The 25,658-nt window shown below is 40.1% G+C and overlaps 1 protein-coding gene across 11 annotated transcripts in view; it reads left to right on the top strand.

Annotated features, from left to right (window-relative positions):
* Window positions 1-25,658, top strand: part of PPFIBP1 (PPFIA binding protein 1) — a 159,067-nt gene that overhangs the window by 105,480 nt on the left and 27,929 nt on the right. For 6 of the 11 annotated variants that reach the window (XM_045829145.1, XM_045829147.1, XM_045829141.1 and 3 more), the window contains 9 exons: window positions 1,380-1,585; window positions 10,611-10,697; window positions 12,262-12,375; window positions 13,275-13,406; window positions 17,451-17,543; window positions 17,868-17,960; window positions 19,294-19,408; window positions 21,124-21,156; window positions 22,661-22,722. In XM_045829145.1, coding sequence (XP_045685101.1) covers window positions 1,380-1,585; window positions 10,611-10,697; window positions 12,262-12,375; window positions 13,275-13,406; window positions 17,451-17,543; window positions 17,868-17,960; window positions 19,294-19,408; window positions 21,124-21,156; window positions 22,661-22,722 — 935 coding nt within the window. The remainder of the gene's footprint in view (window positions 1-1,379; window positions 1,586-10,610; window positions 10,698-12,261; window positions 12,376-13,274; window positions 13,407-17,450; window positions 17,544-17,867; window positions 17,961-19,293; window positions 19,409-21,123; window positions 21,157-22,660; window positions 22,723-25,658) is intronic. The other 5 variants (XM_045829151.1, XM_045829148.1, XM_045829152.1 and 2 more) reach the window with 3 other exon arrangements.

The following is a 25,658-nucleotide window of genomic DNA, read 5'->3' as shown; positions in this document are numbered from 1 at the left end:
TTTAGAGAGAGAGGAAGTGGGGGCAGAGAGAACAAACCTCCATGTGAGAGAGAAACATTGATTCGTCGCCTCCTGACCTGGGATTAAACCTGTAACCTATGTATGTGCCCTGACCAGGGATCAAACCTACATCTTTTTGGTTTGTACAGGATGATGCTCCAACCAACCAAACCACCCAATCAGGGCCAGAGTTTTTCTTTCCAATAAAAATTTTTTTTAATTACATTTGACATTCAGTATTATTGTATATTAGTTTCAGGTGTACAGCATAGTGGTCAGACTGTTATACAATTTACAAAGTGATACCCAATAATTCTAGTAGCCACCTGGTACTGTACATAGTTATTAGAATATTATTGACTATATTTCCTATGCTGTACTTTACATCCCCATGACTATTAAGTTAACTACCAATTTGTACTTAATCCTTTCACCTTTTTTACCCAGCCCCGAAGCCCCCCTCCACTCTGGCAACCTTCAAAACATACTCTGTGTCTTTTTCTGTTCTGCTTGTTCATTTATTTTGTTTTTTAGAGTCAGTTGTTGGTAGATATGTATTTATTGCCATTTTGTTGTTCATCGGGGCATGTTTATACACACTTGCACCCACATTTATATACAAATGTTCACATGCAGCCTTGGCCAGTGTGGCTCAGTTGGTTGGAACATCGTCCTGTAAACCAAAAGGTCACTTGTTCGATTCCTGGTCAGGGCACATGCCTAGGTAACAGGTTTGGTTCCTGGTCAGGATGCCTATGAGAGGCAACTGGCTGATGTTTCTTTCCCTCCCTCCCCCTCTCTCTAAAAATTAATACGCATTTTCTCTGGTGGAGAAAAATAAAGAATAAAACAAAAAAGAAACTGCCATACTATTTAAAAAAATGTACACATGTAATTCATTGAACTTCTTCAGGGATAAAATTCTGGCAAGTTACCTAGGGGCTGGCCCTCTTACCTTTGAAATTGTGCTATGCAATTTCCACCTCAATGTGCAGCTTTATTGATAGGAAAATTAAAGACTTTATGGCCCTTAAAGTTTGTATTTTTGCAGTGCCTGGCTCCATCAGGACTGTTCCTCCGGGTCCCTTCCTGCCGGCACATCTCACAGCAAGCCCACCACTCTCCTACTGTACCACGTGGCTGGTGGCCTGCCGGCGAGCTGTCTGACCGCTGACATGCACCACCAGTTACGTGTTTTTGCTTTTGCGCCCGATAACTGTGCCTTGGAGAGGTTTACATGATCAAGTGATCTTTTCCCCAGTTCTTGTTTTGGTTTTTCCTCACTGTGACTGGACTTGCTTGCCACCATCAGCCTTGGTGTGTGTTATCTAATATAAGTCCTGTTACTTTCTCTGTGATTTTTTTTTTTTCAAACCTAGGTTCCAAGGCCCTGGAATATCCCAATGGTATTTTCGATTGCCAGTCTCCCACCTCCCCATTCATGGGGAGCTTCCGAGCGCTGCACCTGGTGGAGGACCTGCGGGGATTGTTAGAGATGATGGAAACGGATGAGAAGGAAGGCCTGAGATGCCAGATCCCAGATTCGACGGCAGAAACACTCATCGAATGGCTTCAGAGTCAGATGGTAGACTTCTTTTTCTTTTTATTTTTTTTTGAAATTTAATTCTTACATGTATATTTTTGGCATTGCCTTTTAGTCTCCTTATACCCCCTTCCCCCCAGCAATCACCACACTGGGTAGATTTCTTCATTTTACAGACCCCATGCTGTGAAAATCCTTAAAATTTCAAACATAGAATAGCCAATTGGAACAAGAAAAAAATATAGGACAAGTTTGCGCTTAAGAGATCCAAATTCCCTTTTGACTCTAAGGATTATTTTTTTTTAAAAAGTGCTATTAATGTACATTTTCTGAGGTCTGAAGAATAATAAGTCCCCTGATTATTCTTATAAAAGTGGACTAGCTTTTATATTGTGACCGAATGACCTACTGTGGCTTTGAACAGATAGTCCTAGAAGAGAAAGAACCTTGCATGTAATAGATGCTCTCTCAGTACAATTGGGCCATTTACTGTAAAAGGACCCGATGGCAGTTCTAAGTGGGCAGGCAGTAGGGTGTCTAAATAGACTCTCAAAAAGCAACTGAGGTTTGTAGCAGTATTTGATATGAAGAGCCATCTAGTGGTGTGTGGCAATCATTGCAGTTCCAGTGTGCGAGCTAAGTTGTGTACTTGGCTTCACGCATTTGTATTTGCTGAACAGTGAGGCCTCTTTCTAGACATCCTTCTCAAAAACTGCTGACACAGCAGATCCGCCTTTGCCCAAACACATGGTAAATACCGTGGTTTTACTGTGCATCAAACACATAAAATCTAAAGATCACAAATATATATTCAAGGAGAAAGATAGGAAAGATTATTTTGTAACTAGGTAAAGGATACTCCATTTTTAGGAATCCATGTTAATAAGCTTATGAGTTACTCGTGTTTGTATAAAAGCTAATGAACATTGTATGAAAGAATTAAGACCTAGACTTGCATCTGTGATAGAAATGGAAGCTTTTTGCTTTGGGAACCTTAATACTACAACCTGTGGCCAAAATGTGTCCACATGACGGGACACAAATGCTGGTGTTCCCAGCCAGCCCTGTGCTGAGTGTTCTTATGTCCCCAGCCAACACGTCTCCCTGTTTTTTTAACATTTTTTTAATGGTGGTGTATCTACACAAACTTGACAGTTGGAAATATTTTATTTTTTGTTATACATGATACCTTATTATTATGCTATACATTTGCATTATAAGTTTCTTCTCTAGAGATTGAAGTAATCATATTTGCTGATTTTTTTTGGAGAATTAATTTGTGCTCTAAAATAAAACATGTTCTAGCATATTCCTTAGGCTGTTTTGATTTTCCATTTCACTCCTTCTTTACTCCATATTTTTCTGATCATTCATCCCCTACTGGGAAAGGAATTTATTATTAGTAGAACCTATTCCTAGGTCACATCCAGGGGCTGTCAATGGCATCCATAGTTTAAGGCTACCTGTGGCTGAGTTTTTTAAATTTGTGTCTAAAAACAAGCATTGCATTTTAAAAAATCTTGTGTCCAGGAGCATTTCTACTATTCTGTTCCAGTGTTTCTGCAAAAGAGGAACAGTGATGGTGATGATCTGAATATAAATCAGATCATGTCCTTCAGTCCTTTTCCAGAAACGTCCCAGTGATAGTCACATCTCACTCAGAGTGAATGCTGGATGCCACTCTGGTCTGCAAGGCCCTGTAGGAATCATTCCTCATTATGTTTTGACTTCACGGCTCATTTTGCTTTCCCTCTTTCACTTCACTCCGGGCACATAAGCTTCCTCACTAATTCTCACACATTCTCACCAACTCTCAAACATGCTGGGCAAACTGGCCTCCGGGCCTTTGCACTGGCTGTTCCCACTGCCTGGAAAGCTCTTTCTCCAGATAGCTGTGTGGTTAGTTTTCTCACAGTCTTCTGATACTTGCTTGAAAGTTGTGTGCTCAGAGAGGCCATCCCTACCTAAAATTTTACCTGTTCATTCTTTTTATTACCTCTCCCTGCTTTATTTTTTTCTTAGCACTTAGTACTCTCTTGTGTGCTATGGATTTGCCATGTTACATCATTTATTTTCTGTCTTTCCCACTGGAACATAAATGTTAAGAATCAGAGAGTTTTGCCTTGGAGTTAGGTTATAGATTACTCAGACATAGTTTACTTCTTTGACAAAAGAATGTAGGCATCTTTCAGACTGTAAAGAGGTATGTACAATATTTTAAAGATTTTATTTATTTTTAGAGAGAGAGGAAGGGAGGGAGACAGAGGGGGAGAAACATGGATGTGCAAGAGAAACGTGGATCGATTGCCTCTCAGGCCCCCAACCAGGGACCTGGCCCACAACCCACACATGTGCCCTGACTGGGAATCGAACTGGTGACCTTTTGCTTTGTGGGGCATCACCCAACCCACTGAACCACTTATTAATCATGCTAGTTGCATAATTAAGATTTCTTTCATGTTTAATGATAGCCAACTTAAGAGTACACTACTTAAGACTGATACTAATTTTCTCATTAGTGCAGCTGGGCATTTGCAGTTCTAATCATTATTTTGCCTGAGCCAGGGAGGTGCCCTGGTTTCCTGCAGGATGCAGGTTATTCCTTCAGTACTGATGTCTGCTGTGCCTTTAATGGTTTTATACGATCAGAAGCTGGATAAGAAAGAAGAAAATAGTAACACTAGTTGCCTGTTACAGTGAAAGGGCATTAAATCTACAAGAGTGAGTGTGTTTTAATAGGGTGGCTATAGCTGTAGCCTTCCAGAAATGAATGACTATTTTTTTAAGATTTAGAAGTTTAAGACTAATATTAACAGTGCTTTAGCAAACTCTAAGTCCAAGAGGACAAATAGAAAAATATGTTTGTTTGAGCCAAGCAAATGATTTTTGCTTACTTTATGTCTAACTTGATGAGTTGCCCTTATGTTATTTTTTCCAATAGATGAAGCTGAGAGGTTTGTGACCTTGATCAGGTCATGAAATCCCAGAAGTGCCTGATTATTTGGCATTTGTAAGTATGAGGCAATCTCAAAGTCAGCAGAGATTACAAAGATACCGTTTTCAGCAGGGCCAGTGAGACTGCTGAGGGTAATAACCCCAAGTCAGGCATCATAGCCCATGAGATAAGGCGAGTTAAATCACCATGATAATGCCATCTCATTTCTCTATTAAAATTAGTTTTATTCAAAGTATACCTTTTTAAAAAAGTTCCTGCAAAAATAAAAATATTCATAAAGAGTGCAAACACGGGACATGTTCTCTCCAGGGCGCTGGCCGTCCTCTGAGGTCCCTGACTCGCAGCCATGCGGTCCCCCGCTGTCCTCTGGCCGGCTTGCCTTCCTGCATGTGCCTCAGGGGACTGCTTTCTGAAGCCTTGGCAAGCCAGGCCCATCTTAAGATTAGATCCTGTGTGTGGTCACAATGGTCTGAGTGACGCAGTGTCTCACTGAGACATCCTGGCTGAAGTAGAAGCTGCTTCCCCTTCAGCCTCTGGTAAACATCCATGAAAAGTGTGCAGAGACCCAGGAGAACAAGTGGACTGAGCCAGCAGATTCTCAATGGAGAGAGACCAGCGCAGTGTGATAAGTGAGAGAGGCGCTTTCGGTGCAACCCAGGCTACTGGTATTCGTTTGTGTTCAACAGAAAGAGATGTCTCTTCTTTTAGGAAAGTGAGTTAAGAAATAGTAAGTGGCGAGAAAAGCAGGGACCGTATTTTGTCTTCTCATGCTAATGCTCCCCAAAGTTGAAGAGATTTTGTTGCTGTGTCTGCATCCTGTCGCAGAGCTGGCCTCCAGTAAATGTGGAATAAGTTCGTGAATAAACAGATGAGTGGATGGATGTGGCACACAACAACCGAAGACGCTGGGCTTTAGCTTCTAGGGACCTTCTGTTCTCTACTGTTCTGTAACCCAGGGGACTTTGGAGTGTACCTGTGACGAGGATAATGTAGTCTCAACATGTACCCCTCTCCCCAGTGCACCTTTGGGGGGCAGGGTGGTGGGCATGAAAACAGGTGAGAAGGAGTTCAAGCTCATCTTCCCTAATCAAGGTGTGTAAAAGAAACTCTTAGGAAACACTAAGGAAATCTGTCTAACTCACCCTGGACCTATTGGCCATGGATGCCCAGTAAGGAGGCATGTACATGCCCATGTTAGCTGTGTACTGGGATAGCTACTGCCTCTTGGCAGTTGATATTTGGGCCACAGATACCCACATTCTCCAAGGGAAGCTCTCTTAGGATATTTCTCATGAAGCTGGCCGATGAAAGCACTTGTCATTCGCTTCTCTGGCCAGCATTTCAGATGTAAACAGTTACTTTTTGGGAGTGGTGATCTCCGGGGCTGGCCTCCTGCTGTGAAGTTTCTCGCTCCAGAGCACTTGTTTTTGCCCCAGTGGGCTGTTTAGTGAAGAAGAGTTCATCTATTTCTGGAAAACTATCACAGAAAATTTAAACGCAGAAAAACAAAACCCAGAAATAAAAACGATAGTCTGATTTTGACCACATCTGTAATCTTGACTTGGAAAGTCCAGAATTATATTCAGGCTTATTCTGAGTTTCTGCCTTTGATCCTCTTTCTGACATTGAATAAACTGACTTCTTTTCTAGGAGAGGGTCATGTTTGGGCTTTTGGGGTGTAATGAAGTCTGTGTGAGATTTATTTCCCCTTTGGTTTTTCTTTTTGAGCAGAGATGATGAGATCTTTTAAAAAAATAGAGGGCTTCCAGAAGAGGCGTCCCTATTGCCATGACATCTTATTTCCTCTTTGGAGCTGCAGGGGAAATTTAGGAGGGAAAGACAAGTGGGCTGTTGGCAAGGCTGAGCCAGAGTCAGAGGTGCCATAGCATGTAGGGACAGCGGCCGTTCGGGAGGGGCGCTCCTCTGGCCCCGAATGGCAGTGGTGTTGCCCCGAGATGATTATTTACAGCCCAAGGGGAGAGATTCACCACCCTGAATCCATCCGGTCACATAAGAGGACAGGGGAGAGGAGCAGGGCCTCTGCCCAGTGGCTTCATTTGCACCATCGCTGGTATCTCGGTCCCTGACTCTGGACAGTAGGATGTGAGGTGCTGGACTGCAGTGCCGGACCCGATGAGACATGACTGCAGCATTCGTGGTTGAAGGACTCTTGCCTCCCGTCAGTCTCCCCCTAGCTCAGTGTGCAGTGGGGAGTGGGCATAGCTCAGTGTGCAGTGGGGAGCTGGCATAGCTCAGTGTGCAGTGGGGAGCGGGCATAGCTCAGTGTGCAGTGGGGAGCTGGCATAGCTCAGTGTGCAGTGGGGAGCGGGCATAGCTCAGTGTGCAGTGGGGAGCTGGCATAGCTCAGTGTGCAGTGGGGAGCTGGCATAGCTCATAGTGCAGTGGGGAGCTGGCATAGCTCAGTGTGCAGTGGGGAGCGGGCATAGCTCAGTGTGCAGTGGGGAGCGGGCATAGCTCAGTGTGCAGTGGGGAGCGGGCATAGCTCAGTGTGCAGTGGGGAGTGGGCATAGCTCAGTGTGCAGTGGGGAGCGGGCATAGCTCAGTGTGCAGTGGGGAGTGGGCGGTAAATGCTTGCACACTGCGATTGATGTTTGTGTTAGATATTTATTTTGGTAGCTAGAGGGGACAGTTAATTAAAGGGGCTTTAGTGGACTGTGTTTTACTTTTCTTTTTTGTTAAAGATTTTATTTATTTGTAGAGAGAGGGAATGGGAGGGAGAAAGAGAGGGAGAGAAACATCAATGTGTGGTTGCCTGTCATATGCATCCTACTGGGGACCTGGCCTGCGACCCAGGCTTGTGCCCTGACTGGGAATCAAACCAGTTACCCTTTGGTTCGCAGGCCAGTGCTCAGTCTACTGAACCACACCAGCCAGGGCTACTTTTCCTTCCTTGATACTAAATTTTAAAGACTAGAATCATGAAATCAAGAGTGTATTGATATAAAGTACATGATTTTCTAATCATTAGGCTATACATCTGAAACTAATAGAGAATACTGAATATAAACTGTAATTGGAAAATAAAAAAGAAAATAATTTTTTTAAAGACAGCAATGAATAACAAATGGAATGAAAGAATATATTCATAATAAAACTGACTACACAGAATCGCCGTCTAAACTAGACTATCGAAGCTAAACCTTACAGTACAGCACAGGAGTTAGGAGTGTAGGATTCAGAGTGAGACCTTTGCGCTGGTGAGACCTGCGTGCGGATGAGGTGGTGAGGATTAGCAGAGATAATCTAAATAAACCGTTTAGAACATTGGCCTGGGCTATTAAATGCTTACGTGCTTTTTAAAGAGTATTCAGTGGGATGCCTGCTGCCGTGTAGGTTTGTCTGGGTGCTGTGATGGGCACTCGAGGGAACACGTAATTCAACGGAGACTTCACATACCCGGCCCCACCAAGGTCGACCTGAAGGAATGAGGAGGGAGGGGGGAGGAGCGGGGATACAGTCCATGCAGAAGGAATGCAGTCAGCGTGTGCGAGAGCAGTCTGTTCAGAGAGGCCGTGAGAGGTCTGGTAGGCAGAGCACAGGAGCAGGGAAAAGGATGGAGGCAGCAGGCTCTCTGCCTAATGGAATCTACCTCTCTCGTGCATGTTTGTGTTGGCAGGGACATAAATAAGGGTGTGAATAGGTTAAACCTTTACCTACTGGAATAAGCCAACACAGTGCTTTAAAAGTTTGTAACTACTCCTGTGGTAGCTCTTAACTTTGGCTTTATGTCCCGATAGTGACTTGCAGTGGCTCTGTTGGTTAGAGCATCATCCAGGTACTCCCAGGTTGTGAGTTTGATCCTGGCGAGGGCACACACAAGAACCAACCAATGAATCTGTGAATAAGTGCAACAGCCATCAGTGTTTCTCACTCATGTGTGCACCTGTGCTCTCTCTCAAATCAACCAGTAAACATTTCTTAAAAATTAAAATACTCAGCATTATGAGCATTCGTAAATATTGATACACTGCTGAGAAACGTCAGTATTATCCTTGTGAATCAAGTTTTAGTGTTTGTAATTCTTTTAGGGTACCTTTGTAGAACTGGTTTTGGAGCATCTTGCATTTCTGTATCAGATGCTGTAGCTTCATGAAGCACTTCTGGAACTTGCTACAGGAACACTTCCAATCTCGCTCTAATTTACTTCAGGCAGAAGAAAGATGACTTCTGCTTTATATCCTCACTGAGCAGAAACCTTTTTTTCCCCTACTTAATGAAATGTATTTGTTTATAAAATGTTCCTTGCATGGGGATTTAAAAGCAGGTGCCTGCTAATATCCTTAATCAAAATGAGGAATTTAAAGCTGTGGAGGGCCATTCTGGGCACTTGCTTAGATTGAGAACATGCATTATGTATCCTGGCTTCTGTCCAAGAAGCTCTCCTCAAGAAATTACATAAATTTCATTTCATGGTAGTCCCTAGGGATGGAAGTCGTCCAGGCCACTCCATCAGACCCTTCATAATACTTGTAATTTAATTCCGGGCACTTCAGTTTACAGCAGGAACAGAATTATGTGGTGGCAGTGGTGCAGGTATGTGGTCAAGCAGCTGATGTTAAAATTTTACCTGTTCTAAATATACATTGCACACTTAACTAAATTAGCTTCTGATTTCTTTTCTTGTGTGTGTGGCCTCATGGGAAATATATCCAGTTTTGTAGTTTTCAGAGGAAACGTCCTGAAATTTCCTTTTTTGTTAAAGGTCCTTTTTGTGGTGTTTTTTTTCAACACATAACTTTTGTTATTCCCTGAATGTATACTGGAAACTGCATTAATTGGAAAGGTAAGGTAACAATACCAGTTAAATCTGGAAAAATAATAGATGCCACATCAGATGTGACCTGGTCGGTAAGGATGCATGGTTTATATTTGCATTCTTAATGCAAATAATAAATCTGAATAGATTTATAAATAAATCTGAAGTTGTTATTTGCTTCTTTGATTGAAGTCTGGATGGCTCCATCTAACCTTGGTACTCCACCGGCTTTTATTTCTGTTGTGTGTGAGTGGGGAGTCAGGAAATCCTATTGGCATTACATATTATGTGGTTGTGAACTATTTAAATGAGATAGCAAAGGACATATCACATATACTACTATGTTTCAAAATGGCATTTTTATGCTGTCTGCTCTCGGTAAGCCTCTTCATGTGCCTCCTTAATGCCTTGCATGTATAAGGTGAGTGAGGAATAAAATCTCACTGGCTTCCCCAATCTGTACTTCCTTTAGCACGTACACCGCACAGGGCCATACCCAGGTCTTATGAAAAGTGGTGGGGAGGGGCTGGTGGGCAGGGGAAGACAGAAAGGGGTGCTAGTGGAAGCAGGGTGCTGGGCTGGATGCTGTGCAGGTCACAGGGTGACTCCGGTTCATACGGGCTGCCTGGGAGCTTGCATAAGGTTATGACATGAACAGGCAAACTCACAAGAATTAGTGAGTTCAGGACGGAAAGCCATAAATCTCCAATGAGCATGGCTAGTCGGTGCTGCGGGGGGAGTCATTGCCTACTGAGAGTTTAAGCTTTGGGGGTGGGGGCAGGAAGACTTCTAAGAGGAAGGGGAGATTTGCTGCATGATTTGGAGACTGAAGCAGGAGGAAGCCCGTGGTGTAAGTTGCCCCTGTTATCTCCCTTTTAAAGGGAGGTGTTTGTAGTCCTGGATTTGGGTCTTTGGGAGGAGGGGGAAGGAACAAAAGGGCATCTCGGCTCATCCTCACTATCTCCCCTCAGAATTAGTGGCATCGAGCATTCGAGGGAAATTAGGGGTTTTGTGCCGACCACACACTCCCCAAGCTTTGCGTGCCCTACCCACAGTCAGTGAGCATCAGTGGCTGCCGTTCCTTCTAGGTCATTGTTTTCTGTTTGATGAGAATTCGTTTGGTCGGTGAAAACATACCTAACATATCTATCTTACCTATTTTGAGGTAAATGAACCCAGTTGTATTCTTGTGTTTTCTGTCAGTGGCAGTCCGTCACAGCTGTGCTAAGGTCAACTCAGGTTTCTTGGTTTAAAAACAGATGCCAATTTTTATTTGTCTTCAGTATTTATATCTCAAAGAAGGTCAGCCTTATCCATATCACTTCCTTTTTCAGACGAATGGACACCTTCCTGCGAATGGAGATGTGTATCAAGAAAGGCTAGCACGTTTAGAAAATGATAAAGAATCCCTGGTTCTTCAGGCAAGTGATTTTTAAATGCTGTTTCTTTCTTCATGACATACTTCCAAAGACCATTTTAAATTGGGATGGCAAGTTCAGGTGCTTATAGGAGCCAGACTGCTAACCGACAGAAGCGCAGTGGGCCATCTGTGCACAGTAGGGAGTGGTGGGCACTGCGGCAGAACAAGAGTGCACGTGCCCAATCTAGAATGAGCAGTCCTTCACCAGCCTCAGCTCTTCGAGAGCCAGTCTGATGACAGGCACGGTGTTGTCTGATCTGATTTTTTAGTATGTAGCAGAAATTCTGATTTTATAATATGTAGTCAGAAGTCTGAATGAGTACTTCTAAATCTGAATATATATACACTTAATGTTTCAGTTAAAAAATAATACCATGGGCCAAATAAAATCAAGTTAGTGGTAGAGTCCTATTTGTAGGCTAAATTTGAGTTTCCTTCTTCAGAATGTTATTTTTTCCCTTGCTATGTATTTTTATATATGCATTTTATTAAAGTATGGTCGACATACAATATTGTATTAGTTTCAGGTGTACAAGGTAATGATTCAACATTTATATTCCTTATGCAGTGGTCACCATGGTGTCTACTCTCTCTCTCACTATACAATGTTGTTACGAGATTGCTGACTATATTCTGTATAGTCAGCATATTCTGTATGCTGTGCATTACATCTCCTTGATTTATTTGCTTTATAACTGGAAATTTGTACCTCCTAATTTCCTTCATTTTTTTCACCCATTCCCTTACCCTCCTGCCCTCTGGCAGCCATCCGTCTGTCCTCTGTACCTGTGAGTCTGTTTCTGTTTCGCTTGTTTTGTTTTCACAGATTCCACATATAAGTGCGATCATACGGTGTTTGCTTTCTCTGCCTGACTTACCCACTCAGCATAGTGCCCTCTAGGTCCATCCATGTTGTCTTAAATGCTTGGCAGATATTTTTGCTTTGCTGTTTTGAAGCAAACAAAGTACGTTTACCAGGCTGGTGATCGTGGGGAAAACGCACAGATCTGCTGTAAGCACCGAGGATGAAGGACTGACCGGGGGGCTTCTCGTGGGCCTTTGAGTTACACTCTGGCTCTGAACACATTTGCAGATAATGTGATCATGAAATACCTCACAGAATTTGAACTCTCTGGATTCTTTTCTTTATTCCTTATGGAGTATCAAACTTGAATTGTCCTTGGTAACTTCTCTAGATGTTGACTCCATCTCCTGTCTTAATCTCTAATACTACTTCCTGCCCCCACCTCTACCCCCCCCACCCACGAAAAAAGGTAATTTGTGTACATGCTCCCTCTCACAAATGGTTGTAGTGGGTTTAACCTACAAAACATTGCACACCCCCAGTCAGCCCTAACTTTCTTAAATACTGAGTCGGAGCGCTCAGATCAACAAGCACTGCATAAATAGGAGTGTGAAGGGCTGCTGTCTTCGAAGTCTCAGATTTTTCCCCCTCTCCGCCCAAACGAGTGATGCCGACATTCTAGTTCTATTTAGATAAGGAAAGTTTGCAGTGGGACCCAAATTCTTCCTAATCCATTGTAGTGTTTTGTTCTAAAATACAGGTGAGTGTGCTAACAGACCAGGTAGAGGCCCAGGGAGAAAAGATTCGAGATTTGGAGTTTTGTCTTGAAGAGCACAGGGAGAAGCTGAATGCAACAGAGGAAATGCTGCAGCAGGTGCGTGCAAACCTGGTCCCCAGGTGGGATTTTCCTGCTGATTTGTTTGAGATGCTCCGTTCATATGCTGTGTTTGCACCAAAGAAGTGGTAAATTCTGTGGTTCACTTAAACTGGCATATTTTAAGTACACATCTAGGGTAGCAGGGTCCCAAGTCACACACACATGAGAAAGTGCTCATTAATTAGAGTCTGAAATAACAAGATATTAATAAAATAACAGGGAATTTAATTAAAATAAAATTTTAAAAATTAAAAAAATAACAGGTAATTTTCTTTTTTATGCTTTCAGATGGTTTCCTAAGTCCCAACCACAAGCATATTTATACAGTTAAGAAAAAAGAGAAATACCATGTATGACCCTTACTAGGGAAAAACTTGTACACACACATGGTGCTCACATGAGAAGAACAGTGGGTAGAGTGCACACTGGAGTGAGACTAGCAGGGTTTGAGTCCCGGTGCTGCCATTTCCATGCTGGGTGACTTTGGGCAAATTCTTAACCTCCCTGTTCCTCAGCTTCCTGTCTGTCAAATAAGGATAATTCATGAGTTATTCTTATGAGTTACTACCTCATAAGGTTGTTTTGAGGCTTGAACCAGCAAATAACATGTCAGAGCAGTGCCTGGTACATGGCAAACATACCATCACCATCATCATCATCGGTGCTATCATAATGTATCAGGTTTATGTATGTGGGTATCTAGATAATATGTCTCCCCAATAAGCAGACACATGCTTAGTTCTGCTTAATGAAGGTTAACTAAATTTTATCTGGTTAGCAATCTTCATCACATCCTCTATTTGATAGTTTCGGGTTTGTAGGCATAAGTGAGACACATCCATACGTGGCTGTTTATCATAAAACAACTTTCAAATGTATCTCTTAAATTCTAATAGGAGCTTCTGAGTAGGACGTCCTTGGAAACTCAGAAGTTGGATCTGATGGCTGAGATATCGAACTTGAAGTTAAAACTGACAGCTGTAGAGAAGGACAGATTGGATTATGAAGACAGGTTCAGAGACACGGAAGTAAGCACCACCCTTTCTCTCTCTCTATCTACATCCACATACACATACGTGGGCGTGTGTATGTATATATCACACACACACTCCTACAGCAAGCTGAAATTCCTTGGAGGTGTGAGGGGGAGGCAGTTAATTACTATGTGCCCTCATTCATCTATACTTCTTTTGAAGACTAATCTTTAATTACATTTACTTTTTGTAATCACTGAATGCTAATGACAATTTTTATTTTGAGACTTTTGATATGAAACATTAATCCTTTCATTAGCCTTTGGAAGCAGTTTTGATGTGAGGGCATTTGGAGCTTCTATCTGTACATCTGTCCATCTGTACTGGTTTTCTTTATTGTGGAAATAATGGGTTTAAGTGCATGATTTTACTGTTTAGTTATTATCTAGGCACACTGATTATTTACTATATAATAAGTAGATTTCTAAGTATGTATAGAGAGCATGCTTTTGTTATAGAAACATAAAAATCACAGATTTTTAGAGGTCTTTTAACTTGGCCTTCTACTTCTGGTCTATTTCACACAAAAATCATTCCGATTAAATAATGCTCAGTATTTTATGAAATTTAAGGTAGATTCTACAACTTGAAGTACCCATTTTCATGGCCAAACATACTTCTCTTTTCCATTTTATTAATCCAGGTCTTCTAATTTGCTTATTTGCTTATTGTTTTGTTAAGGAGGAGAGCATAAAATTCCATTTGAAATTTATTTGAAAAGAAAAATAAAAGGCTACAGAAATTTCTTTTCTACTATGGCCATCTCTTCTTCCTTCTCTTTTTTTGTTGATTGAGGTGTGGAGAGTTGTCATACTGGATTAGCAAATGGGTACCAAGAAGAGAGAGGAGTAGAAATTGTGTACTTCTCCCTCGCCCTTCTTCATTTCAAACATGTATTTCATGGTGACTACACCTGTCACGATACGAGGTACATTACATGTTTTTCCTACTGTTTGGAAGCCCTTCCCAGGTTTGAATTGAATGAGGTTTGTCCCTTTGCTGTTTTCAAAATTATAATATCTAAGATCTAACTATAATGGAAAATCTTTCTCAGTAGCAAAAGGACATCCCTACTTGGTGCATGTTTTCATTGTAAAGCTCTTTGTCGATCACCTGTATGAGCACGTGTCTCATTTGATGGAGACTGGGGCTCTTAGAACTTAAGACAGTGCCCAATTTCTTTAAAGTTTTTGCTTGTGTGCTTTCTTTGAAAATATTTTCTCTTACTATCATTCATAACACAAGAGTGGAATTCAGTCAGCAGGTGGATGGACTGGCATGGAGCTGACTCTGGTGCAGGGGAAGAGGTACACTATTGGGGATCGAGGGGCGGCCTTCTACATTATATACACAGAGTTTAGGGGTCGTCTCAACCTGCATGGTGTGTGTGATTTGGAGACGAAATGTTTACCAAACATTGGGACTAAATTGAAGATGTTTTATGATTTTTTATAAGACCCTAGAGCAGTATTTACATCTCTTGAGTTTGTCTGTGTTTTTATAAACTTTTCTAGTGCTTCTGTGCTGCAGTCATGTGTTCTCAGTCATATGCACAGTGATCTTGTTGTCAACTTCCAGTAAATCCAGTCCCTGATAATTTTCTAATAAATATTAACACTGTTGGTAAAATATACAGTGAATATACCCAAAGATTATGGGATGGTGGATAAACTTTGTTATATATGAACGTAATTAAAATAGTTTTCACAGTTAAGATTGAATTGAATGTGTTCATTTTCCTAATATTTTCCCCTTGATGAAAGTAAAATGTTCCCCTGGCTGTTTCAGGAATCCAAAATTCTTAAACTTTGTTTTAGATTTTTAGATTATTTGAGATTAAGTTATAATAATTTACTGGAGTGAGAAAGATGTGTAGGTACTTCCAAAGACTGGGGGGTAAAGTCTTGAAACCTTGGAAGATTGAGGTGTCTGTCTGGAGAACTGCTGACAGGAGATGGTTAGCATCATTCAACAGCGCCCCCTTCTGGTAAGAGTGCAGATGTCAGATGGAGTCCACCCTTTCTCTAGAAGTGAAATGGGAAAGGTATGCGGATTTTCTTTCTAAAAAGGACTGAACTGCTGGTAAAAAATTATTTGGAAATAATTTGTATTTCACTATTTAAACTTTTATGTTAAGGAGCTAGTTTTGGATTTTCCAGCTTGCATTACCATGAGAAGATACAGCTTACTTTAGGTTGGAAATTTACATTCACATATACAGCATTGCCACAAAGGATAATTGGGCAGTTTATTTTTAATGAAAAAAGTGGCCTTAATTTATAATTCTGTTTTCTTCAATTGTTTCTTCTCCTTTGAAAATTGCTACAAAATTTCTAAAGGAAGTGGTGAAATGCAACAATACCTAATAGGAATTCAAAGCTGTTTCTTAACAATAGAAAATGGAAAAATATGTATTAAAAAGACTAGATTGATGAGGGTGTATCACCAAAAACTCATTATGCAAAGATCATTAATAAATGGGAGATGATAAATGGAAGAAACTGACTTTTTTCTTGAATTTGTCTATAAGAAATCACAACTAAAATGTTATTAAATGATGTCAAATAGTTCTTGACCTCATTCATAAAAGGTGTGACCTCATTCACACCCTCTTATGAAAACATTATATCAATGATATTAATAAGTAATTATATAATAATTCTAGATAATACTTTTAGTACAAGAAGCGCTGTAAAACAATAACAATTTTAAAGGCTGTGAGTTTTCTGGAACGTGTTTTTCATTGTAGTGTCCCTTTCCCAGTCTTCCTGAGGTTGTGCTTACAAATTTAGAATAACTTCTCATTAACAAAGCTTTATTTCTTATAGGATTGTTCTTTTTTTTAATGACATTTTTGTATAATTCTGTTCTATCATCCGTGAATCTGTGGCTCAGGAATGAATGTCTTGTAAGAGAGGTGAACAGAAACACATTAACTAAAAAAATATATATTTAATGATATAAAAAATATTTAATGATATAAAAAAAAGAAACACATTAACCATTGCCAGGGCCTTCATGGCTCATAGTGAAAAAAATCATCTTCACAGAGTATTTGGGCCCTTCTTTGGAAAAATTGGTATTTAGTGCTTTCATTTAATTTTCCTACTCTTTGGGCTCTGAACAAAAAAATACATCATTATTTCTCACAATGTTTAGCCAATTTTACAAGCAAATGAGATTTTTCTAAAGGTGGCAGTAGAAACAGTGTCTGATTATATTTGTGTTATGAAATCATTAGAACTGTTCCCTTTTATTTTCCAAATATAAAATTACATTACAAAACTAAATATATTTTCAAATGACAGGGCCCTTATCCATCCTTAGGTTGAGAATCTTTGGTTTCAATGATTTAAATTTCATTTTATTCTCCCAGATTGGATTGATGAACAACTTGTATTTTATAGACAAATGAAGAAATTATAAAAATATTTTGTATACATCTACCATATCACTGAAAACACCCTAAAGCTAGTTTTACTAAAGAAAATTTTTCTGCTATATCTTAAAAGAGTTTATACAGTGAATTTTAGTCTAGAAATATATGATCAATGATCGTAAGTGATTAGCTACCTTTCTTAATCAAAATTAGTCACCTTTTATTTTCATAATCCCATCATTTTGGACAGAGGCATTAGGAATTTAAAGTAGTGTTTTAAATGGAAAGATAGTTCTCTTGGCTGGTGTGACTCAGTGGATTGAGCGTGGGCTATGAACCAAAGGGTCGCCAGTCAGGGCACAATTCCCAGTCAGGGCACATGCCTGGGTTGTGGGCCAGGTCCCCAGCGGGGTCCACATGAGAGGCAACCATACATTGATGTTTCTTTCCCTCTATTTCTCCCTCCCTTCCCATCTCTCTAAAAATAAATAAAATATTTAAAATAAATAAATAGAAAGATAGTTCTAAAGGAGAAACATCTGTATACATTGGTCTAATTTAACTCACACAAGTTTAACCAGGACTTAAGATCATTGACTTAATTTCCAAGCTGCTGTTTCTGTATTTCCTAATGTATTTCCTTGTTTCTTTTTGGACAGGGGCTCATTCAGGAGATCAATGATTTGAGGTTAAGAGTCAGTGAAATGGACAGTGAAAGACTTCAGTATGAAAAAAAGCTGAAATCAACCAAAGTGAGTTTCCTCAATGTCAAAAATTTTTAAGCAAAGGGCTCCATTACTTATCTGTGATCAGTAATATAAGTGCAATGTGTTTTCTACCTAGTATGTGATAAAGAAGGCAGTTTACAAGTGAGTGAGATGTTTCTCTGAGCTGGAGACTTTCTTGATTTAAGCACTATTCTGAATAAAAACCCGGGTTTAACTAATCTGATAGAGCATAATCTATCATTTCTTTTAATTACCTAACCTCCTTTATAAACTGATACTGTTTTCTTGGTTATTTAGCTTATCTTTTTCTATCTGTAGTTTCCTTTCCCTCCTCTGTCTCTCTACCAGTCTTTAATGGCCAAACTCTCTAGCATGAAAATCAAGGTGGGTCAGATGCAGTATGAAAAGCAGCGGATGGAGCAAAAGTGGGAGTCACTGAAGGTGCAGTAGACGTTGGGGAACGGGAGTCCGTGGCTTGTTGCTTTCTGGCTTGTGTTGCTTTGCTGTGATGGTGTTCTCAGCGGTGTGTGCGTTCATTTTGTCTGTGTCACCTATTGTTTTAAAATGTTTCAAACTGATTCAAGGGACAACATGATCCTTAATTGGTTCTCAGAAACATATGAAATAATTAGTGAAAAATAATAAACAGGTAAATGAAAGTATTTGTTTATATAAATTAAGCCTCACTCTCTTAGACTGTCTGAGACCCAGGCTTGGTAATGTAATTGCAAAAGTTTACCTGTGCAAGGATTGTTTCATACAGATAATAGACACTGCTTTCTCCCCTTGGGATTTTCTTGAAGGTGAATGTATTCCACTGTTAACTATAACAGTGCATGCTAATGAGTGCTTTGAATAAGCTCAGTAAGAACAGGGTAGCACTTCTTGCCAGTGCTGCTGAAACTCTCTTGTGCTTGGTATTCACTCCTCCTATAAATTACAAGTTAAAAGTTTCTAGTTTCATTGGAGAGCTACATCTCTCATCATACTAAATGTAATATCTTTAGAGACTGAAAATAAAATAAAACTATTAAAAATAAAGGTGCATTCATAAGCATCACACAGAATTATTTTCTCTGTTAAATATAGCCAGCAAAACTTAAGTTTGCTAAAGCCCTCTACCAAAATGAAGCTGAAAGTGAAAACATTAGTAAGGAGGTAGAACATTAGATGCAGGATCTGTAATAGTTCTGTAGTTTAAAAAAAAGACTTAAAATCCATTTTTTCTATTGTAGTAGAAAATTCTGTTCTGTTTTCATAGTAATAAGGATAAATTATTTTGTCAGAAGATTTGGCTAAACTTGCGCATCACCTGCTACCTTACCCACTAATTAAGCCCTGCCTTGTCCAGGCAGCCTTAAAAGGCTGAATAAATGTCAAGCAAATCTTAAAACATATTTTCCAATTTGCATTTTATTTTGTTTTTATGAAATTAAACATTTAATTTGATTATCTTTTTTATTAACTTGTTCAGATTTTTAATTTAATACAACATAAACCTGAGGGCTGCTTTAGTCCTACTTACACTTTAAAAGATTTCTTTTTTAATTTGGTCACAAAGAAATTTGGAATAATTACACCATAACTATTATAAATTGGATTTTAATAATTGTCTTGCTTCTTGTTTATCATTGCCACTGTCTGATTTCTGAAGTTTATGTCTAAATTCTTGTAGTTTTTGTTTTATTCACAAAAACTAATTATCGATTTAAGAGCATACTCTCTGATATTCTCTTTTATGCATAATCTTCTTAAATGAATTTATCATTTGTAGGATGAACTAGCATCTTTAAAAGAGCAACTGGAAGAGAAAGAATCAGAAGTGAAAAGGCTACAAGAAAAGTTGTTTTGCAAGATGAAAGGAGAAGGGATGGAAATTTTTGATCGAGGTAGGAATACAGAGTTAACACTGCTTATCTTACTTTATTAAAACCCTCCAAGATCTACCAAAGAAACTGATGTTAGTTGATGTGCATCTTTAGCATCAAAGAAAAGAGCGCAGAAGCCATCTAGGCCCAGGACCACAGGGCATCATCTGAGACGCTTCCCTGTGCTCAGGGATCTGTCAACTTCTTCATCAGCCACTGGAGGAGGGCAGCTCTGTGCTCTGTTGGGTGTTATTTTAGGTTGCTGATTGAAAATTATCACCATGAGACAGTTCTTGTCCAAATTGTAATATAAGAGAGTGTCAAAAAGAATCTAAAGGAACCATTACTATGGACCAAGATTATTTTTCTCTAAGCTGAACTTGAGACAACTTAGAGAGATTCAGAAACCTTGTCTGCCCTGTGGAGAGAAGAGAAGAAAGGCTCTGCATCTTTGGAAAAATTCATGAAAATGTCTTACCCTGCAGTGAGCCCTTCACTGTCTAGAATGCAAAATGAGGCTAAATCTGTTTTTGGAAAAGTGCATGAATTTATCCAAATATTGTTTTTATAATTAAGGAGGTTTTTTCTAGGTTTATGTGGAGTATAATTTTTAATAATGTAGCTTATATTGATAGAAAATAACATGAATGAAGCATGTTTTTCTGAATTATATTTGAAAATACAAATGCATGTAATATCTGAGAACACTAAGTCAAATTTAACCTTCCTTTGTTATTACAAATGTTACTATGGCAAAAGCAACTTCTGATGCATTTCAAACAGAACAGATTTTACTTAATATAACTTTGGTGCATTTTTATCTGTCATGTGAACACGGTATCGTTATTGACTATTCAGTGAGGGACTTGAGTTAGATTACGTCTAGTCTTCCTGGCTCTGGAATACCCTGGCTTGATATACCTGTGGATATCACAATTCTCTATCCATCAGAAAACTTAAATCATCAAACATGGAGAAAAGGGGGTTTTCTTCCCCTTCCATAGTTTAGCATATGTAGAATTATATGTTCTTAAAGGACATTCACCAACAGGTCGTGCTTTTAAGATCTGAAGGAAAAGATGGAATCATAGGACTTGTGGACTAGAGGGTATGTTAGAGTGGTGTCCCCCGAAGTCCGATCCACGGACTGGTTCCGGTCTGTGAATGGCCTGTTACCAGTGCACAGTCAAATACACACAGAGACCGAGAGCCAGTGCTTACGGACCTCACAGCAGACTGACACTGGACTAACGTCTGACTGCATGGTCAGTGGGCTCATCTCACTGAGCACAAGCTACGCCATTTCAGTGTTACTGAACTTGAGTGGTGAGCTGAAGGTGACAGAAGCAGTGTGTTAGTCCTATCCAGGAGGACCAAATGTCGAAGCGTAGTGGAAATGAAACCAACCAATGCCCCATTAACTGGCCATTCATCCCCTGCTGTGTAGGGAGCACTCGTATTCCATAGGTCTGATTTTAATGTGAGGAAACCAGGGGTCAGAAAGATGAAACAGCAGAGGTCGTAGTAACTCAGATCCCAGTCTTCTGGTCCGATTACAGCAGATGCTCTTCAACCTCACACAGAGCATGTAATGCAGCGTCACACCAGTCCTGGAGTCCCAGAACGGATCAGAGTCTCTATTTTAGCTAAAAAGAGACATAATGATGTTGCTTTTAAAATATTACTTATTGTTGTAATGTATGCTAACTTCCAATTCAATGGGTTTTCCTGCACAGATGAAAATTTTAAAAAGAAGCTCAAAGACAAAAGTAAGGTTTTTGGTGTATTTCCATCAGCCTTTACTTTCACTGAAAGTAATACTTAGACTGTTCTTTGCATGTTTTTAAAACATTTCTCTCACCACAAATGTAAAGTTGCTTCATCGATAAGCTCTCCATTTCTTCAGAGGGTACAGAATAGAGGGTGAACAAACAGAAACTGGGAGTAAAAGATCCTTTTGCAGATTTTATGTGACTTGGCCTTTTTACTCCAGGGTGTGCAGCAGGACACCCAGAATGGGGGAGGTGAGAAGGCATTTCCTCTGTGGCCCAGGAGATGCAGGGTCAGAGAGGAAAATAACGTCTATACTTTTATGAAAGCCTGCTGTTTTTGAGGTTTACCATAGCCGAAAGATCGTTTTGAACTTCACTTTTGCTTTTCAATGTTTCATAGCCCACTTTTTCACTGAGATCTACTTTAAGAGTTTTTTTTTTTAAACACACCCTCTTGGTGTGTTACAAAAGAGATCACAATTATTTAATTGCATTGAATAATCCAGGCTGTTTCATGGGGCCTGGGTTATTTAAAGTGGCATAAAAATAAACCCTCAAAGGGTTCTCTCCTGCAGACATTGAATTCTTAAATCAAGAGAATTTGCCTTAAAAATTTATTTTTAAAAAGGAAGGAAAAGAAAAGAAAAGAAAAAAAAAAGCAGTTCCTATGGAATATACCTTAATTGCAAATGGTTGTATCAGTCCTGAATGATGGATGCATCACCATTTAAAAAATTACCTTGAGTAGTTTTTTTGTCAAAAGGAGGACATTTTAGCTGAAATTTTTTCTCTGTTTTCAAATTTTTTAATTTGTGATTTCATTCTAGGCTGGCTTTTTATCTTTGGAATATTTATTATTAAGGTAACATGCTTTTGTATTCGAGTATTGAATTTTAAGGAAAATCGCATTTGTCTTACTTTGGCCTTTAGGTTTTAAAATAGCATGTGGAAATGAGGTTTATAGATGGAGCAACACACTTAATGCCCTCCCGTATGGAAGCTACAAGCAGCTCCTTAGCATGACGCTCATGTACATGCCACCTCCCATCAGGCTCTCACCGTTGGCGTCTCCATCCCGGTTGTAACCGACCATCATTTTGTCCGCTTTCATCATTACGTGCACTTTGTCCATTGCTTTTCCCATTGCTGCTTCATTGGTTTCTTTTTTGGAATCTTGTGTTTTTATTGTTATAGCTCTGAAATTTCATCTTCATTGTTCTCATGAAGGTTTTGTTGATGCTTTGAGAGAAGGCAGTGAGCTCTCACTGAAAACCTTCCTTGTCCTTCTGGAATGATGACTGCTCAGGTCAGATAGAAGGTGTTCATTTTTCAGATTTTCCGTAGAAGAGAGTGTGGATGGTACATTTTAAAAACAAAGAAACAAAACAAATCAGTAATATCTTTGCCTGAAAACGTTTCAGTCGGAAGAGTCAGTAGCTTCTCATTATCGTCATGCATGTCACCTAACCTGACTTCTGATTTGATGTTGTGATATTTTCAGATATTGAAGTACAAAAAATGAAAAAGGCCGTGGAGTCTTTGATGGCAGCAAATGAAGAAAAGGTATCTACATGTAATTTAAGTATTTATTCGCATGTGTTATAGCACCATTTGGGTCATTCCATGCACTTTCTTGAGATACCTACTGCCGTTTGGAAGAGCATACTTACACACTGCGTACATTAAAGGGCACGTGTTTGTTCTCCCTTCCTGCCCAGGGTGCCCCTGTCAGCGGTCACAGGCGGGAGTGTGGCTGCATGCAGGGATGGAGACCTGTGGCACTGGCTCCGCTGGTGATTCTCTCCCCTCCCCCATGAATTCAGAAAATGTTTGAGCTCTGAATCAGTTCTTGATATCCAGGTGACAGATGAGAGGAAAGATGCAGTGCATAGTCCATCCTTTCAGCAGTCGCTGGAAACCCTGGGCTGCTGTGTGAACCCCGGAGGAGGCAGCCCAGGGCAGCTTGCAGCTTGTCATCTTCTCCGCAGATGGTGTTGGGTTGGCCCAAAAGTCCGTCCAGTTTTTTTCTGTAAAGTGAAAGACATATTCTTCATTTTCAGCAGTAACTTTATTGATTTGGGTATTTTGAGAATGTCAGTTGTCTCCCATATAGTATAACATTGATTGTTCCCAATTAGTGTCTTAATTTGATTGCTATCAACTGCAACTGGTCTACCTGACTGTGGAGCATCATCTGGTGAGAAATCTCCAGCATGAAACTTCACAAACCACTTAACACGCTTGATCAGTCACAGCGCCTTCTCCACACACTGCACATATCTTTTTTTTGCCTTTCAGTTGCATTTTTATCTTTCTTGAAATAATAAAGCATAATGTGCCAAAAATGTTGCACATTTTCTTCTATCTTCAATATTAAAATAGTATACAAAATTTCACCAGTTTTGATGTTTTTTTCAAATGCACGCTGATGTGACAGCTGTCATAATACAATCTTAACAAAGTTGTTTCAAATGAAGTTAAGGACAACTAAGTGTTACTAGAGCCATCTTATGGTAAAAAAACAAATGAACTTTTTGGCCAACCCAGAATTTCTTCCATACTCCTGACCTCTTTCATATCTCGGGTAGTTTGTCTCCACTCTCCTGAGTGGTGGGATCCCAGCTCCCATCGTCAAAACTGCTCTCCCCTCACGTCCCTAAGTGAGTAGGACAAGGAGGCATTTTCCCAAGAAAAGAGTAATTTCAAGGCAGTAAAAAGCAAGCAATGCCAACAAAGCGTGTCTTGATCTTTTTCTCCCATCATAAGTTTTTTTCTAATTCTTGCTTACTCTGTTTTACTTGTTGATTTATTTTTGCCTTTCATTCTCTTTATTCTTTATTGGAAAGAAACTCATTGTCTCACACACACGTATATACATATACAAATATATAAATATAAATAAATATATATATATATTTCTTGCTGGTCTTCCCTAATATGGAATGAAAATAAAAGTCATTAGCAAGCTACCCACATAGCTTTTATTTGAAAAAAAAATCACCGACATTCATTTTGCTTTAATTTCTCTCCCTCAAGGAGCAGCAATAACAAACCCTCCCGATGTTGAATGAGGGCTCACTAGATGCTCAAGCAGCTGTAGGTTCCCCAAGGGTGACACAATGTTTCATTGGTTTCAGAAGGCTCAAAGGGGGCATATTCCAGCAAATTCTGAGGAATAGCAAGAGGTATTCATCAGGAAAAGGAAGGCTTCCAGGCAAAGGTTCCATGAATAAACATGTGTTTCAAAACCAAGGCTTGAAACAGTCCAGCGCATACTGGGAAAGTTCAGGAACATGACTTAGAGGTGGAGGGGCGTATGAGGTCACCAAAGAGCTGCAGTGAATGGTAGGCAACCTTACATGCTAGGCTAATGATCTGGGGTCTCAGGTTGAAGGCCTTGGGCAGTGACATGATGAAATAGCCGTTTTGGAAAGCTCCCTCTGGTGGCAGGATGGAGGCAAGAGTAAGGGAGGGCGGAGGGAATGGAAAGAGCCATGAAGAAGCTATTAAAATAATGTAGGTGAGAAAGGAAGAGGGGGCGAAAGAAGGCAGTGGCAATGAAGTGTTAAGGAGGAAAGATATTTCAGAGAAACTTACAGCATAATAAGATTTTTAAATCTTTGGACTTGAGAGTAGGTTTCTGGTTGCGTCAATGGGGAAATGACACATGTCCTGCGAGAGTTAAGGGCATCCAAGCAGAGGCCAAAGTACTGGGGGCAAATAAGGAGCTTCGTTTTAGATACATTCAGTTTGATGTGTTCATGGGGCATCTGAAAGGAGATTTCCCATAGAAAGTTGCAAATAAATCTGAGTTATAGAATTAATATAGAATTATAGATTGGTGGGGAGCAAATCTCCTCAATTTTAGGAGAAATATATGGTTAATTGTAGATTGATGGGGACTAAACTATAGTTGATGTATCAGCTTTTGCTCCGTGAAAAATCACATTTATTATTTCTCATGCTTCTGTGGGTTGGCTGAGTGTTTCTTCTGGGAGGGGCTGGCTTAGCTGATCTCTACAGTTAGCCAGTACCTGGGTTGAGGCTAGATGGCCTGGGATGGTGTGACTCACGTCATCTGTGACTCAGTCACCTAGATCAGTCTGGTGATTGACAGACTGGACTAGGTTGGCCCCAGCTGAGATTCTCTTCTCTAAATGGTCTCTCATCTCCCAGTAGACTAGCCTATTCTTCTTCACATAGTGGCCCTAGGGCAGCAAGAGGGGGCAAGCCCCAATGTGCAAATACTTTTCAAGCCTCTGCTTAAGCCGCATTTGTTGATATCCTGTTGGCCCAAGTGGGTCTGATGGACAAGCCCAAAATCAGTGTGAGAGAAGCTAGGGAGCTCATTTTTATAACCCGCTACAGTGAGGGCATGGGAAACAAGGAGCGGGTGATGGACAAAACCTGAAAGGTCTGTATTTTATTGTCTGGGTCAGGTAGATGGGGGGGCGGGGGTTACAGAGGTAGAAAATCTGTCTGGTCAAGGGATTAAGAAA

The sequence above is a fragment of the Phyllostomus hastatus genome, unplaced genomic scaffold (genome assembly GCF_019186645.2).
Source record: "Phyllostomus hastatus isolate PE091 unplaced genomic scaffold, TTU_PhHast_1.1 phas_scaffold_93, whole genome shotgun sequence".
Lineage (NCBI taxonomy): Eukaryota > Metazoa > Chordata > Mammalia > Chiroptera > Phyllostomidae > Phyllostomus > Phyllostomus hastatus.
This window is presented reverse-complemented; position numbering and strand designations above follow the sequence as displayed.